This window comes from Alexandromys fortis, unplaced genomic scaffold (genome assembly GCF_014885135.2).
Source record: "Alexandromys fortis isolate MF-2015 unplaced genomic scaffold, M_Fortis_MF-2015_v1.1 scaffold_29, whole genome shotgun sequence".
Taxonomy (NCBI): domain Eukaryota; kingdom Metazoa; phylum Chordata; class Mammalia; order Rodentia; family Cricetidae; genus Alexandromys; species Alexandromys fortis.
Genome location: NW_026067891.1, coordinates 3592002 through 3604470, shown reverse-complemented (window position 1 = coordinate 3604470; position 12469 = coordinate 3592002). Strand labels below are relative to the sequence as shown.

General features: G+C 57.8%; 2 protein-coding genes across 9 annotated transcripts in view; one reads left to right on the top strand and one right to left on the bottom strand.

The window, feature by feature from the left end:
• The first annotated feature begins 1720 nt into the window (after window positions 1-1720).
• On the top strand, window positions 1721-4041 carry Tpsg1 (tryptase gamma 1). The gene is made up of 4 exons (XM_050135113.1): window positions 1721-2272; window positions 2855-3120; window positions 3441-3586; window positions 3685-4041. The coding sequence occupies exons 1-4, from the start codon at window positions 2001-2003 to the stop codon at window positions 4039-4041; spliced, it is 1041 nt and encodes a 346-aa protein (XP_049991070.1). The 5' UTR covers window positions 1721-2000.
• Window positions 4034-12469, bottom strand: part of Cacna1h (calcium voltage-gated channel subunit alpha1 H) — a 58355-nt gene continuing 49919 nt past the window's right edge. For 2 of the 8 annotated variants that reach the window (XM_050135052.1, XM_050135083.1), the window contains exons 26-35: window positions 10929-11080; window positions 10312-10421; window positions 10020-10153; window positions 9717-9787; window positions 8588-8666; window positions 7506-7627; window positions 7171-7416; window positions 6907-7090; window positions 6600-6760; window positions 4034-5893 (exon numbers count right to left, since the gene is read on the bottom strand). In XM_050135052.1, the coding sequence (XP_049991009.1) occupies window positions 4844-5893; window positions 6600-6760; window positions 6907-7090; window positions 7171-7416; window positions 7506-7627; window positions 8588-8666; window positions 9717-9787; window positions 10020-10153; window positions 10312-10421; window positions 10929-11080 (2309 nt within the window). In that variant the 3' untranslated portion in view covers window positions 4034-4843. Of the gene's footprint in view, window positions 5894-6599; window positions 6761-6906; window positions 7091-7170; window positions 7417-7505; window positions 7628-8587; window positions 8667-9716; window positions 9788-10019; window positions 10154-10311; window positions 10422-10928; window positions 11081-12263; window positions 12282-12469 lie in introns of all 8 variants that reach the window. The other 6 variants (XM_050135068.1, XM_050135090.1, XM_050135061.1 and 3 more) reach the window with 5 other exon arrangements.

Sequence of the window (12469 nt, the reverse complement as noted above, 5' to 3'; positions counted from 1 at the left end):
CATTCTGTTGCTGTTATTTTCTGTGTTCTTGAACTTGTCCCTTGCTGCCAAGGCTGGGTGTAGCCTTCATGTGAGACAAACGGGGTAGTAGCCCCTCCCTGTGGTATATAACAGGATCAGGTGGGGAGCCTGTATCCTCCTCCCTCCAGCCCTACAGCAGGTGTGAGGCTGGTTGTGCCCCACCCAGCACAGGCAGGCCCTGGGTTGAGCGGGGGAGGGTGGTCTCTGTTGTGGGCAGACACCATGGCTCTGGGGCCCCGTGGCTTCCTACTGCTTCTGGCTGTTCCTGGTGAGTGAGCTGACTTGGGATCTGTGTGGCATTGTGTTTCTACCCTGCTCTGGAGTAGGAGTGTGTCTGCTTCCTCTCTGGACCTCCCCCTGATTTCCCCTCATTTCCCACCATTCCCCGGAGCTCTGAGAGAGTTGGGAGGAGGGAGCTGGGGACCTTGTAATCTGAGTTTAGGTGGGCAAAAGCCACGTTCTTTATGGTGGGCCTCTGCTCTGCCTGGACCCCTCAGCTGGGTAGCTTGGCCATCATTGCTGGGGCCAGAGGCTTGGGGTGTGGGTGTGGGGGACACCAATAGGCCCAGACCCCGATAAGACCCTCCTCATGGGACCTAGAGGTTGTGAGGGGCGAAGGCTGGGGCAGTACTCAGGGTCTCCTCAGCTGTTGTTTATGGCCCATGGCTGGTCACGCTCTACCCGGGATTGGGATGGCAGCTGGCCAGGCCACATCTACCTGGCTGGGCCCCATCTATCTTAGCTGCTCAGGGCAGGAACATTCACCTTAGGACCACCTTGGGACACTGTCGGGGTCAATGCTTAGGTTCAGGGGATCGGAGTCACTCTCATGGGCAGCTCTCCTAATCCTCCCGTCTCCCTTCTTCAGGTATCCCTCATGAGGCTCTGCAGTCAGGTATGTCCCCAGCAGATGTTTCAGGATCAGAGGTCAGTCCTGGCAGGCAGGCCCAAGAGGGACAGTCTGTGGGGGAGGGGTGGCCTGGCCTAGGGAGGCCATGGACTTGTCACAGGCATCCCTGGTACCCTGGCCTATAGAGCACAGGCTAGCTTCACCTGGGAAGCTGCACCTCTGCTCTGGCTACTTTGTATCTTCTAGAGCGACTTTGAATCTCCTTCCCAAGACTCAAGTCTTGGGAAGAAGACTCAAGGCGTCTTGTTAGTCTTCTTTAGGATTTACCTGGTGTTCTGGGGTCAGGGATGTAGTCTGCTTTCATTTTTTTCTATCAGCATGGACCCAATTTCCGATTTCACTCTGTTGTGCAGATTAAGAGTGAAGCTCCCCCCCACCTCCCGTGGGATTGCCTCTACTTTTCATTAAAAGAAAAAACTAAGATGAAATTTACATCAATTTATCCATGATACAGTGTAGTGTTTGGTGGCATTTAACATATTCCCAGTGTTTTGTGACATTACATCTACTGAGTTCCAAATGTCACTCTAACAGGAAATCCCTTCTCACCAGGGAGGGAACCCCTTCCTTGCCCCATCACTCCCTCCCCTCCCTCGCCCCGTCACTCTTAGCCCTTTCTTACTCCCATAACTCCAAGCAGTCAGCTGCTTGCCCTAGCCCCACCCAACTATCCTTCCAAGGAGTGTGCTATGTCCTACAGGGCGGTGTTCAGACACCAACTTACTGTTTCTAGGAAACGGTTTTCAACCTGTGTGTTGTGATTCCTTGGTGTGTGTGTGTGTGTGTGTGTGTGTGTGTGAAACAACCCTTTCACAGGAGTGGCCTAAGACCATCTTCATATAACATATTCACGTTAGGATTCATAACAGCAAAATCACAGCTATGAAGCAGTAATGAAAATAATTTTATGATTGGGGTCACCACAACATGAGAAACTGTATTAAAGGGTTGCAGCATTAGGAAGGTTGGGGGGACCACTGTTCTAGTGCATTGTTCTTTCCTGCACCCACAATGCTTCTGTGCTGGGGGGACCAGCAAGGGGGAATCAGAGACATCAGGGTTCCCCAAGATGCTAAGGAGTGGGAATCATGGAGGGCCTCAGAGGAAAGGCATTGGGCAGAACGCCAGTCTCTGGGATTCCCTAGCCAACAGTGCCTCCTCCGGATCAGGGTGTGGCCAGCCTCAGGTTTCGCATGCAGGAAGTCGAATCGTGGGAGGCCATGCTGCCTCAGCTGGCACATGGCCATGGCAGGCTAGCCTCCGTCTGCAGAAGGTGCATGTGTGTGGAGGGTCCCTGCTCAGCCCAGAATGGGTACTCACAGCAGCCCACTGCTTCTCTGGGTGAGTGACCCCATGAGGCCTGACCTCACCTGGGCTTATGGGGCAGTGATAGCAAATAGGTCCTTGCTTAGCCTATGATTGACACCCAAGTCCAAGATTTCCTCTTCAATAAAGAAAGACCACATTAAGGTGCCACCCACCTAAAGTGGCAGTGTGCAGGCCCAGTGAGGGTGGGGTCCCCTCTTCCACATCTGCCAGTACATGGCAAAGAACACTTAACCTCCACTGGGCTTGAGAGTGAGCCTAGCCACCTAGCCAGCTTGTATTTGGGAGGTATCCTAAATCTAGTCAGCCCGAAGCCCTTCTATTTTTCTTGCATTCTCCAGGACTGCCTTTCCCTGTTTTAGAACAGTGGGGCCTCCAGAATGCTGGACACCTTCCAGCCAGAGGTGGCAGGAGCACAGGCTGCCATCCTTGGGCCCTAGAGTGTGAGGCACTGCCAGGTTCACGACCCGTGTACACAGCAGATGTTTCTGTGCCTAGAGTCGAGGACAAGTGGGACACTGGGTATTGGCAGAGGTGGGTGGTGGGTAGCTCAGTCATTGTTCGAGGGGGACACTTACATCTCTCCCTGCCTCCCAGGTCTGTGAACACGTCTGATTACCAGGTGCACTTGGGAGAGCTGAAGATCACCCTGTCGCCCCATTTCTCCACTGTAAAGCAGATTATCCTGTACTCTGCCCCCCCGGGACCACCAGGGTCCAGTGGAGACATTGCCCTGGTACAGCTGGGCACCCCTGTGGCCTTCTCCAGCTGGGTCCAGCCTGTGTGCCTCCCAGAAGCCTCAGCTGACTTCTACCCGGGGATGCGGTGCTGGGTGACAGGCTGGGGCTACACACAGGAGGGAGGTGAGGAGAGCCCTTTCTGAAACCCTCTCCCGTGGGGAATAAGGGAAGGCAAGGGGTACCTGGAAGGAAGCAGGAGCCACGGGCGCTACCACTTGCTCCTAGTGGCCACACCTGTTCCTCCTGAAAGTCAAACACATACTGGTCTCCACCAAGATCGACATCCGATCCACAGATGGGTGTGTGTGTGTTTGAGTGGGGGGAGGGAGGCAGAGGCCAGCATGGTGGGAGGTTGGCTGTATGAGGGTGTGCCTACCACTTGCTCACTCCCGGCAGTGTAGGGCTGGTTATTCAGGCTCCTCCTGAACTTTTCTTCCTCTCAGAGCCCCTGAAGCCCCCATACAACCTGCAGGAGGCAGAAGTCTCTGTGGTGGATGCAGAGACTTGCAGCCAGGCCTACAGCAGCCCCAACGGCACCATCATCCAGCCAGACATGCTATGTGCCCGGGGGCCTGGGGATGCTTGCCTGGTGAGCTAGCTGGGAACATGGAGGGATGGCATAGCCTGAAGCATGGTGAGGGTTCCCAAATCCTTGGTATCCCATCTTCATTCTGACCTCTCCTGCAGGATGATTCTGGAGGGCCACTAGTTTGCCAGGTGGCTGGGACCTGGCAGCAGGCTGGCGTGGTCAGCTGGGGTGAGGGCTGTGGCCGCCCTGACCGGCCTGGTGTCTACGCTCGAGTTACTGCCTATGTGAACTGGATCCACCACCACATCCCAGAATCGGGTGGTCCAGGAATACAAGGGTTTTCCTGGATTCCCCTCCTGGCTGGCCTCTTCTTTCCCAGCCTCCTCCTGCTGTTGGTTTCTGGAGTCCTGATGGTCAAGTGCTGGCTGGGGAGATCCTGCCTAGGCTTCACCTCCCACCCCCCACCCAACTTCAGACCTCTGACTGAGGTGTCACAACCCAAACACATCTCTTAAATAAGTTAGTGTTTATTCAGCTTTGCCTTGCCCCTTCCCGCCCCTTATCTTTGACTTAGGAAGCCAAGTTTTTCTGCATCTGATTATTGCAACGTTAACCTGAATGTGTGAAACAGGTGACTCAAAGCAAACGGATGGCAAATAAATGTCAAGGCCCAAGGCCTGGGAGGGAACGGGAAGCCCCGCCCATTCGGGACTGTGGCGTCTTATTGCACGGGCCATTGCTCCTCAGTGATGTTGCCCTTCCCAGGGCCACTGACAAGTTTCTAGACCTTCGAAGAGGATGGAGTAGGGAGAGGGGTCATGTGAGAGGAAGAGCGCTGAGTGATGGACAAGAACGAGACCGTGAACGGAGGTGATAACTGGATGTGGTGGCCGCGGGACCAAATGTCTGCCCACCGGGGCACGAGGGGCTCAAGCATGTGTTCCCTATGGGAATCTGTGTCACGTGGATGGAGCTGCGGTGCCCTCCTGCCCATGAGGAGTTTCTGGTCCTTCCCAGGACAGAGCCTCTCCTCCCGAGACTGATGACCTAGTCCTGGTAACGACTTCAGATGGTGGTGGTTAAAACTCAGGAAAACCCAAACCTGAATCACCACGAGGGAGGCTCGTGGGGCCCGAGGCTGCTCCTGTGTCATGGTGCAGAGACTGAATGTCTGCTGCCTCTCCCGGGATGGTATCTCCGGGTCCCTCTGCCTCAGTGGGGCCTGAGCCAGGGTCCACTCATGGCCCTGACTGGGGCTACCACCCTGCAGGGAGCCACCAACCTGAACGCCAAAACCCTGTGTACACGCAGTCCAATCTACACAGGCTCATCTCCACTGTCATCTGGGGCAGGGGTGGCTGGGGGGGACCCTGGCTTCTTCAAGGGGGCCTGGGGCACAGTGAGGTACAGTCCTTGTCCCTTCTCTGGAGGGTCGCCAGAGGGCACAGAAGGTTCAGTTTCATGGTGAACAAGAGGCACTATAGCCCCCGACAAAGAAACTCTGGGTTCTGTGGTCATGCTTTGGTCACTGTCCAAGAAAGAGTCTCCACCAGGTCCCCCCTTGTCCAGAGGCTCGAAGGCAAAGTTGGGGACGGTCAGGTGCTCTGCCCGGCAGGAGGCCTGGCCCCAGCGCTCACCCTTGGCTACAGCATCCCCTCCAGCGCCTGGGCCCTCTGTGAACTCGGGGCAGTCCCTGTGGAGGGCAGCCTCGCAGGATGGGGTTCGGCGCCTCAAGGTGGTGTTGCCACCTTCGGCTGCAGGCGGCCGGGAGGAGCCCTCATCCTCAGCGGGGGGTTCGATGGAGATGCAAGGAGGGCTCATCTTCTTCTTCCTTCGTGCACCAAGAGCTGGTTCGAGCTCTGAGGCCCGGCTCCTCCCCTCCCCGGACTCCAGGTGGCTGTCTCCACTATCCAGTTCCACAGAGGGCCACCGCTGGACATCCGCCCTACCTGGTTTGTCCAGGAAGCTCTGAGCGTCTACACTGCAGAACCTGCGTGGGTCCCGCCCACTGCCCACTGCCCCTTTGGCAGCAGGGGAGGCTGTTGGGGAGGCCTCCGGGCTGTGGGGCTCTGTGGCCGACCAGGGGTGGGCTGAGCTGGTGATGTGGCTGACCTCCTCGTCCGCTGGGTCCGCTGCTTCCGCCTCATCTCCTCCCAAGGTGGGAGGGCGGCTGGAGATGCAGCGCTGCCCGAAAGTGTGCTTGCGAGTACGGACACTGGCAGGTCGTGGGGAGCAGGGAGGGGACCGCAGGGAGCCCAGAGGCACCTGCCTCGTGGAGGTATTTTCGGCAGGCTCTGTGTGGTCTGGGATGTTCTCTTCTCCAGCATCATCAACCTGACCTTCCAGGGACTCGGTGTGCATGGCCTCCTGAAATGACATGGGATGGCCAAGTTAAAGGCCCTGTCAAGCACCCAGCAGTCAGGCACCTTTTTCCCCACTGGGCCCTGAGAAGGTCAAGTTGGTAATACTCCAGGGTGGCTCTCACCCTCTTGGATGGGCCTGGGAGCTGTTGATGTGAACATCCCTGATGCTGGCCTCACCCACTGACCTATGAGACTTCAGAGGATGAATCTGCTATACTGTGGGTACACGGAGAACTCTGCCTGGGCATCTGAGCTCCTTAGACAGTCTTCCGGGGCCCGGAGAACTTTAAAAGGGCCCAGGTCGCGTCCTCACTCTTGAGCCCCATATACCTACAGTCCAACTTGTACCCCAGGAACAGGAAATTCCCAAGAGCTCTTGGGCCAGGTAGAACTGAGGAGAAGGACAGGAAGAAGCTATGGACCAATGGACCAGGCTGGGTGATAGAGGCATATTAACCACTGTGGGGGACCGAGGCTTCTGCATAAGAAAGGAACTTGAGTCCTGTGAGGGGCTCTGCTGCCACAGCTGGATTATACTGAGTCACCTGGTGGAGGACTCGAGATCCACTCTGCAGAGATGGAAAACTCCAAGTCCAAAAATACATGTATGTAGCACTCGTTCTCTTGGGTCTCAGCCTCGCTAACACTCTGAATGGGGAAAAGGAACCCTGGGGAGCCCCAAAGGCGTGTGGGATGAAAGTTTCCCTTACCTGTCTGCAGAGGATCCGTGAGAGGCTCAGAGAGCGGGGTGTACCTCGGGGTGAAAGGGCACGAAGGGGATCGCTGGCCCTGGCTGGGGAGGACGCAGTTGATGGGACCTGGAAGGAGGCACGGGGCTCCAGGGGCGGTGAGTGAGCAGAGGTGACTGGGCCTGGGGTAGGGATGCATCTGAACTGTGTGGCCTGAAGACCTGGCCCCCACCTGTCCTCCAGCCCTCCCTGACATGCTGTCCAATTTCCCACCTGCCCAACCTCCCCGCCCTGTCCCGTTTCCCTGCTGCCCTGCCAGAGTCCATACCCAAAGGGACACTACCAGCGTAGGTCTCCATCTCCACTTCCTGCAGCGGGTGAGGGTGTGGGACGATGGCGGGAGCCACGGGCCGGAACATGTAGCTGTCATTGGGCAGGGAGAGCATCCTGGACACAGACACTTTGCGCACCACCAGGAGGTTTGGAGAGTCTGGCTGGGTCCCCGGGCTTTCCTGTGGTGCAGAAAGCTGCTTGTCAGCTCAGCAGCACCCCAGAAACCCTGGGACCCTCCCAGGCCCCTAAGAAGCCTCACCTGTGCTACAGACGGGGGCTGGGCTGCAGACCCCTGAGCCATCTCCAGCTCAATCTCGGCATCCATCTCAGCATCCTCGCGGGCCTCTTTGTTGCTCTCCTCCAGGTGTTTCATGAGCACAGCCACCACCACATTGACCAACACGAACTGGGCAACCAGCACGAAGGTGACGAAGTAGACAGGCGAGAGCGCAGGCAGGTAGCTGAGGCAGTGCTTGTCCTCACGGGCGCACTCGCGCAGAGTGTCCTGGCGGGCGCGGGAGGGGGGGGTCAGAGTCACAGCTGTCTTCCCTGTCAGAGCCAGGAAGAGGGGAAGGGGTGCAGCCCCACAATTACCTTCATGATCCCATTCCAGTTGTCCCCAGTGGACACGCGGAACAGTGTGAGGAAGGCCATGCCGAAGTTGGTGAAGGTAGCGTGCCTGCTCAGGCCCTCACAGGGATTGTCCTCGCTGCACTCTGAAAGGAAAAGTTCCGGCCCACTCAGCGCACCCCCGCCTCTGGGGACTGGGACAAGGTCAGCAGACTGTACCCCATGTGGGGCTGTCTGGGGCGTGTGTGGTAGGAACCTGGAGCCCAGGCCTCTGTTCTGCATGGACCTGTCCTCAGCAGACAGCACTATCTGAGCTCCTAAGAACCCTGAAGCCTTAGGTCTGGCCTCTCTGCTCACGGCTGGCATACACCAAGCAATGGGGCTCCCTGGAGCGCAATGAGGCCTGGCTGCCAAGCCTGGCCGCCAGACCTGTCTTGGGAGACTTGGAGGCGGGGAAGAAATGACTTGTACACATTTGATGGGAATGTGTGTGATGATAGAGTGGGAGCCATGCCTGGACGCAGCCCTCTGGGTGGGCAGACATTCTCTGACAACCTGCATGGCCTCTGTCCAACTGGGTCAAGCAAAGGCCCCAGAAAGATTCCCATAGCTGGTGGAGGGGCTGAGCAGTTCCCAACGTGCCCTAGCCCAGACAGAATAGTCTTAGACTTCTCTTAGGTAATAAGACAGAAGACACATTGCTGGCAACCTCTCCTGGGGACAATGTTCAGGGTGAGGCGTGGGTATGTGCTGGTGTGTGCACGGTCCTCTAGGGTACATGTTCACCCTGGAGTGTGACCCTGCTTGGCTGGCTAGAGTGTGGTCTCGTGCACCACAGATCCGGGGGTGTGCTTCTGAGTGGGCATGTCTGTGCGCACAGGTGTGAGTATGTATGTGCACCTGCTTTAAGCACTGGCCTGACAAGGTGAAGGTGAACAGGGGGTCAGGTGGTCTGAGAATACACCAGAAGGCTCACAGAATACTTGGTCTAGGCCGGTACCCTGCACCCTGTAAACCCGTGGAGGTGGGGGTGGGGCAGACGCAAGAGCCACCTTCCCGGGGACCAGCATCACCTTCTGGGAGAGGCCCAGAGTGGCCACACTCACCTAGCCTCCCAAACAGCTCCACTCCCAGGGCAGCATAGATAAAAAACAGGAGCATGAAAAGAAGACCAAGGTTCCCTACCTACACGAGAGAGAAGTGGAACAGTGTCAGCCCCATGCTGGCCCGTTCTGCTCTGCCCCACTCCCTGGGGAGAGAGCCCAGCTCCAGTTCCACTAGGCTCTGTGGCCTGCCTGGGCCTAGAGCATCACCCATCCTCCGTCCCGGCTTGGCATGCCTCTGTAAGCCAGCCTCTGCTCCTCCACGGTTCCCAATTGCTCTGCCTAGCCCTCAAGGCCTAGAGGGGTCTCATGTCTACCACATGGGGAGGCCACCTCAGAGTCCCCCACACTGGGTTGGTGCTCAGTGGGCAGGAGCACCAGGAGGGATCTCATACAACCACCCGTGAGGTCTGCCGGGCCAGTGCCTACATACTCCAGCATCCACTCCAGTCCCTATTCAAGGCATTACCCAGGCCTCCATCACTGGCCCCATGGACAGTAAACATGGTGGAAAGCCACTTGGATGAGGCTTAAAACACTGCTAAGGCCAGCACATATCAGGCAAGATGGAGGCAGACAGTACAGAGGGCTGGAGAGGGGGCATGGAGCTGGGTAGATAGGAATATGCTGAACTGGAGGATGGGCACAGGGCAGGGGTGGCCAGGCAGCAGGCTGGGCTGTGGAGTACGTGTGCAAATCTTCTAGTGTGTTCCTGCTTGGTACAGCCAAGCTGAACAGTGCAGATGCAGTCTGTATTCCGGGGAGAGGAAGGATTGGGGCAGGCCAGAAGGTGCAGAAATTAGGGTTCTGGTCAGAATTGGCTCAAAAGCTACCACTGGAGTCCTCTGTCCACTGGCAAGCTCACCTCAGACCCTGCTGGTCTTGCTGCGGCCCCTTACCTCCCATGTGCACCAGCTGGGCGGGCACCAGTCACTAGTGCTCTTGCCTAAAGCCTGAGGCCAAGGTAGGATGCCATCTCCAACCTCCTCTCCAGATCAGTCGAGCCAAGCTTTCGGGCATGACCCTGGCCTCAGGACAGAGCAAGCAAGCAAGGGACATGTGCCATGCCCTCCCCGAAGCCTGTCCCCTGAAGGCATGTGATGGCCTTCAGGGGTGCTGGACTCCAACCTACCTGAGGCAGAGCTTGAACCACAGTATCCAGCAGGGCACGCATGCCTGTGGCCATCTTCAGTAGCTTCAGCACTAGGGCAGGAGCTGAATGTCAAGAGGGCAACGCCGACCCAACAGCCCAGGGGACCCTGGACACCAGTCCCCTTCACTTTCTATCTACAGACCAGGATTTCCCTCTGGCTGCAGATGTCCCAGGCATTAGCTAAAGATGGAGCCTGTCTGTAGCCCCTCTGGCTGGGTCTGGGGCCTCCTACTGACAGACAGCCTAAGCAGACCCTGGACAGGGCACACAGAGGCCACCTACCACGGGCGATGCGAAGCACGCGCATGATGCGGATGATGGTGGGGTTGATGGGCAGGGCAGCATTCATCTCAATTTCCTCCAGCGCAATGCCCATGATGGACAGGAGGACTATGGCCAAGTCCAGCTGGTTCCACCTGGCCAGCCATGGGTGAAGCTTAGTGTGGCCATGGCTTGGAGTAGCTGCAGCTCAGCCAAAGCTCACCCAGAAGGGAAAAGAGCCTTCTCCCTACCACCTGCAGCCTGTCCCAGGCCACCTGAGGCCCCGACCTGCCCTGTCTCCAAGACCACACACCTGTCCTTGAAGAACCTCCGGAACCCAAAGGCCACCAGCTTCAGTGCAGCCTCAAAGACGAAGACAATGGTAAAGACGTAGTTGCAGTACTTGAGGGCCTCATCCAGAGACTAGGGACAGAGGAGAGCTGGCTGAGGTGCCCCGCGGCTCCTAGCTGCCCCCCATCTCCTTGCTCCCTGAGTGCCAACTCCATGACACCCGTGGCAGGCCTGAGGGCATCACCCAATGACCCTGTGAGCAGGCTGAGGACTTTAGGAAATGGAGGAACCAGGGTATTCTGTTCTCAGCCCTGACAGACAGATGGCATTTCCCACAGGCCAAGTGCATTCCCACCAGAAGGCTCTGCTACAGAGAACCCTGAGGCACTCCCTGAGGCACCTCTGTGGAAAGGGTGGACAGAGGGAATCCCTTCAGCAAATACACGGAGGGTGGGGAAAAGGACAATGGCCCTCAGGCTTGAGGTCTCTAGCCAGCCCCTCTTGCTTCGGTATCCAAACAACTGTGTCCACGCCTGCAGGCAGGGCCCTGGTGAGCTTCAGCCCCTAGTCTTGTGTCCGTCCCCACCCCCACCCCCCGCTGGGGGCCCTCTTCCCAGTTCAACCCCAGCCTCTCGCCACCTTGGGCTGGTTGTAGTGCTCCATGGACATGGTAATGACGTTGAGGCAGATGATGAAGGTGATGAAGAGGTCCAGGTAGTGGCTGGTGCACAGCGAGTGGATGGAGCGGCGCGTATGTGAGTAGTCCGCGTAGTATGGCCGGCGCTGGGCCTCTGTGGAAAAGGGCAAACTCCTGAGCAACCCGGATGCTACAGGACTGCCTGGCAATCCCGTCCCACTTTGGCATACCAAGGCCCCATCCTCATTTCGGAATGCTAAGTGTGTGGACATAGCTCAGGCAGGGCCTCAGCCTGGCTGGGTGGCCCCTGGATTAGTCCCAGGCAGGAAGACGGAAGATTCTTTCCAGAAAGGCCTGTTCTGGTCAAGAGGTTCCTGTGAGTCCACGGTACCCAGGGAGCAGGATTGGGACCCCCAACAGTGTCCAAGAGGGATGAGCCGTCCCCGCCTCCCTTTCTAAGTGCCTTTCCAGACTCCACTCTTCAGTGGCTTAGTCTGGGGAGCAGGCTGAAGGGACTGCCCTTTTCATCAACCACACGCTGACACTGGGGTTTAGACATTTCGCTGGTAAGGCAGTCATCTCCCTGCCTGGGCTCTGCAGGCCCCACTCGGACAGAGATGACACAGAAGTCATCCCTGGCCTCCAGGCTTAGCTCCTCCCGGCCTCCTAGGGGCCACTAGTGCCCACCTGCGGCCTGGGATGTGCATCCCAGAGAGCCCGAGGCTGAAGTCAGGACAGGAGACCACCTGAGGGACCACACCCCACATGCATCCCCCCCAGGTTTATCTACACTAGATGCTGTGCCTGCAGCAGTCCTCTTCGGGGACCCCGGTGTAGTTAGAGTCCCACTGTGAGGGTTTTAGCCACTCTGCACCCCAGAACCCACCTCAGCCTAGAACCACACACTCAGGGACTGAAGGCCAAGGCCCGAAAGAGCAGGGTCTGATGGGCGACCATCCCACCCTGGACCCACATGCTCCTCAGCCCAACATGCAGTCATTAGCCAGCTCAGCTCGTGCAAGCAGCCAGGGAGGCCGACAGCCAGCTGAGACACCAGGGGGCAGCCACGAGTCCTGGGGAACAAGGATGGACCTTGTTCCCTGGGCACACAGACTTTGTACATGCTAGCCATGAGGAGAGCCAAGCAAGGGCAGGAACAGCAACATGGACACTGACGGGCAAGCCATTGACCTTCCTCCCACCCTCTGGCAGCACCCTGGCACTTGTGCCCCACCCTGAGGTGGCCCCTGGAGGCCTAAGACACCCATCTTTCCCACTGCAGCAGCAGCCAACAGCAGCAGTAGCAGCAGGCTGAGCATGCAGAGCAGGGCAGGTACCTGGGTTGGGGAAAGTGCCTGGAAAAACAAGGACATGTCTGAGTGGTTGTGGTGGGGACACTGTGTGGGGAAGCCCTCCTTGCTCCCAAGCTAGGGCCCACTGTCCTGTCTCTCCAGTTCATGAGGGGTTTGGGAGGGTCCCATCTACCTCCTGAGCCCTCGTGGGGTATCCTGCATCCTGTCATGGCAGGCACCCCAGCTGCTCA

What these genes read in the sequence shown, in the direction of transcription:
- Tpsg1 (XM_050135113.1), top strand. Translation starts at nt 2,001, where the DNA reads ATGCTAAGGAGTGGGAATCATGGAGGGCCTCAGAGGAAAGGCATTGGG. An exon ending in GCAGCCCACTGCTTCTCTGG is followed by an intron (nt 2,273 to 2,854) that starts GTGAGTGACCCC and finishes CCTGCCTCCCAG; the next exon opens with GTCTGTGAACACGTCTGATT. An exon ending in GGCCTGGGGATGCTTGCCTG is followed by an intron (nt 3,587 to 3,684) that starts GTGAGCTAGCTG and finishes CCTCTCCTGCAG; the next exon opens with GATGATTCTGGAGGGCCACT.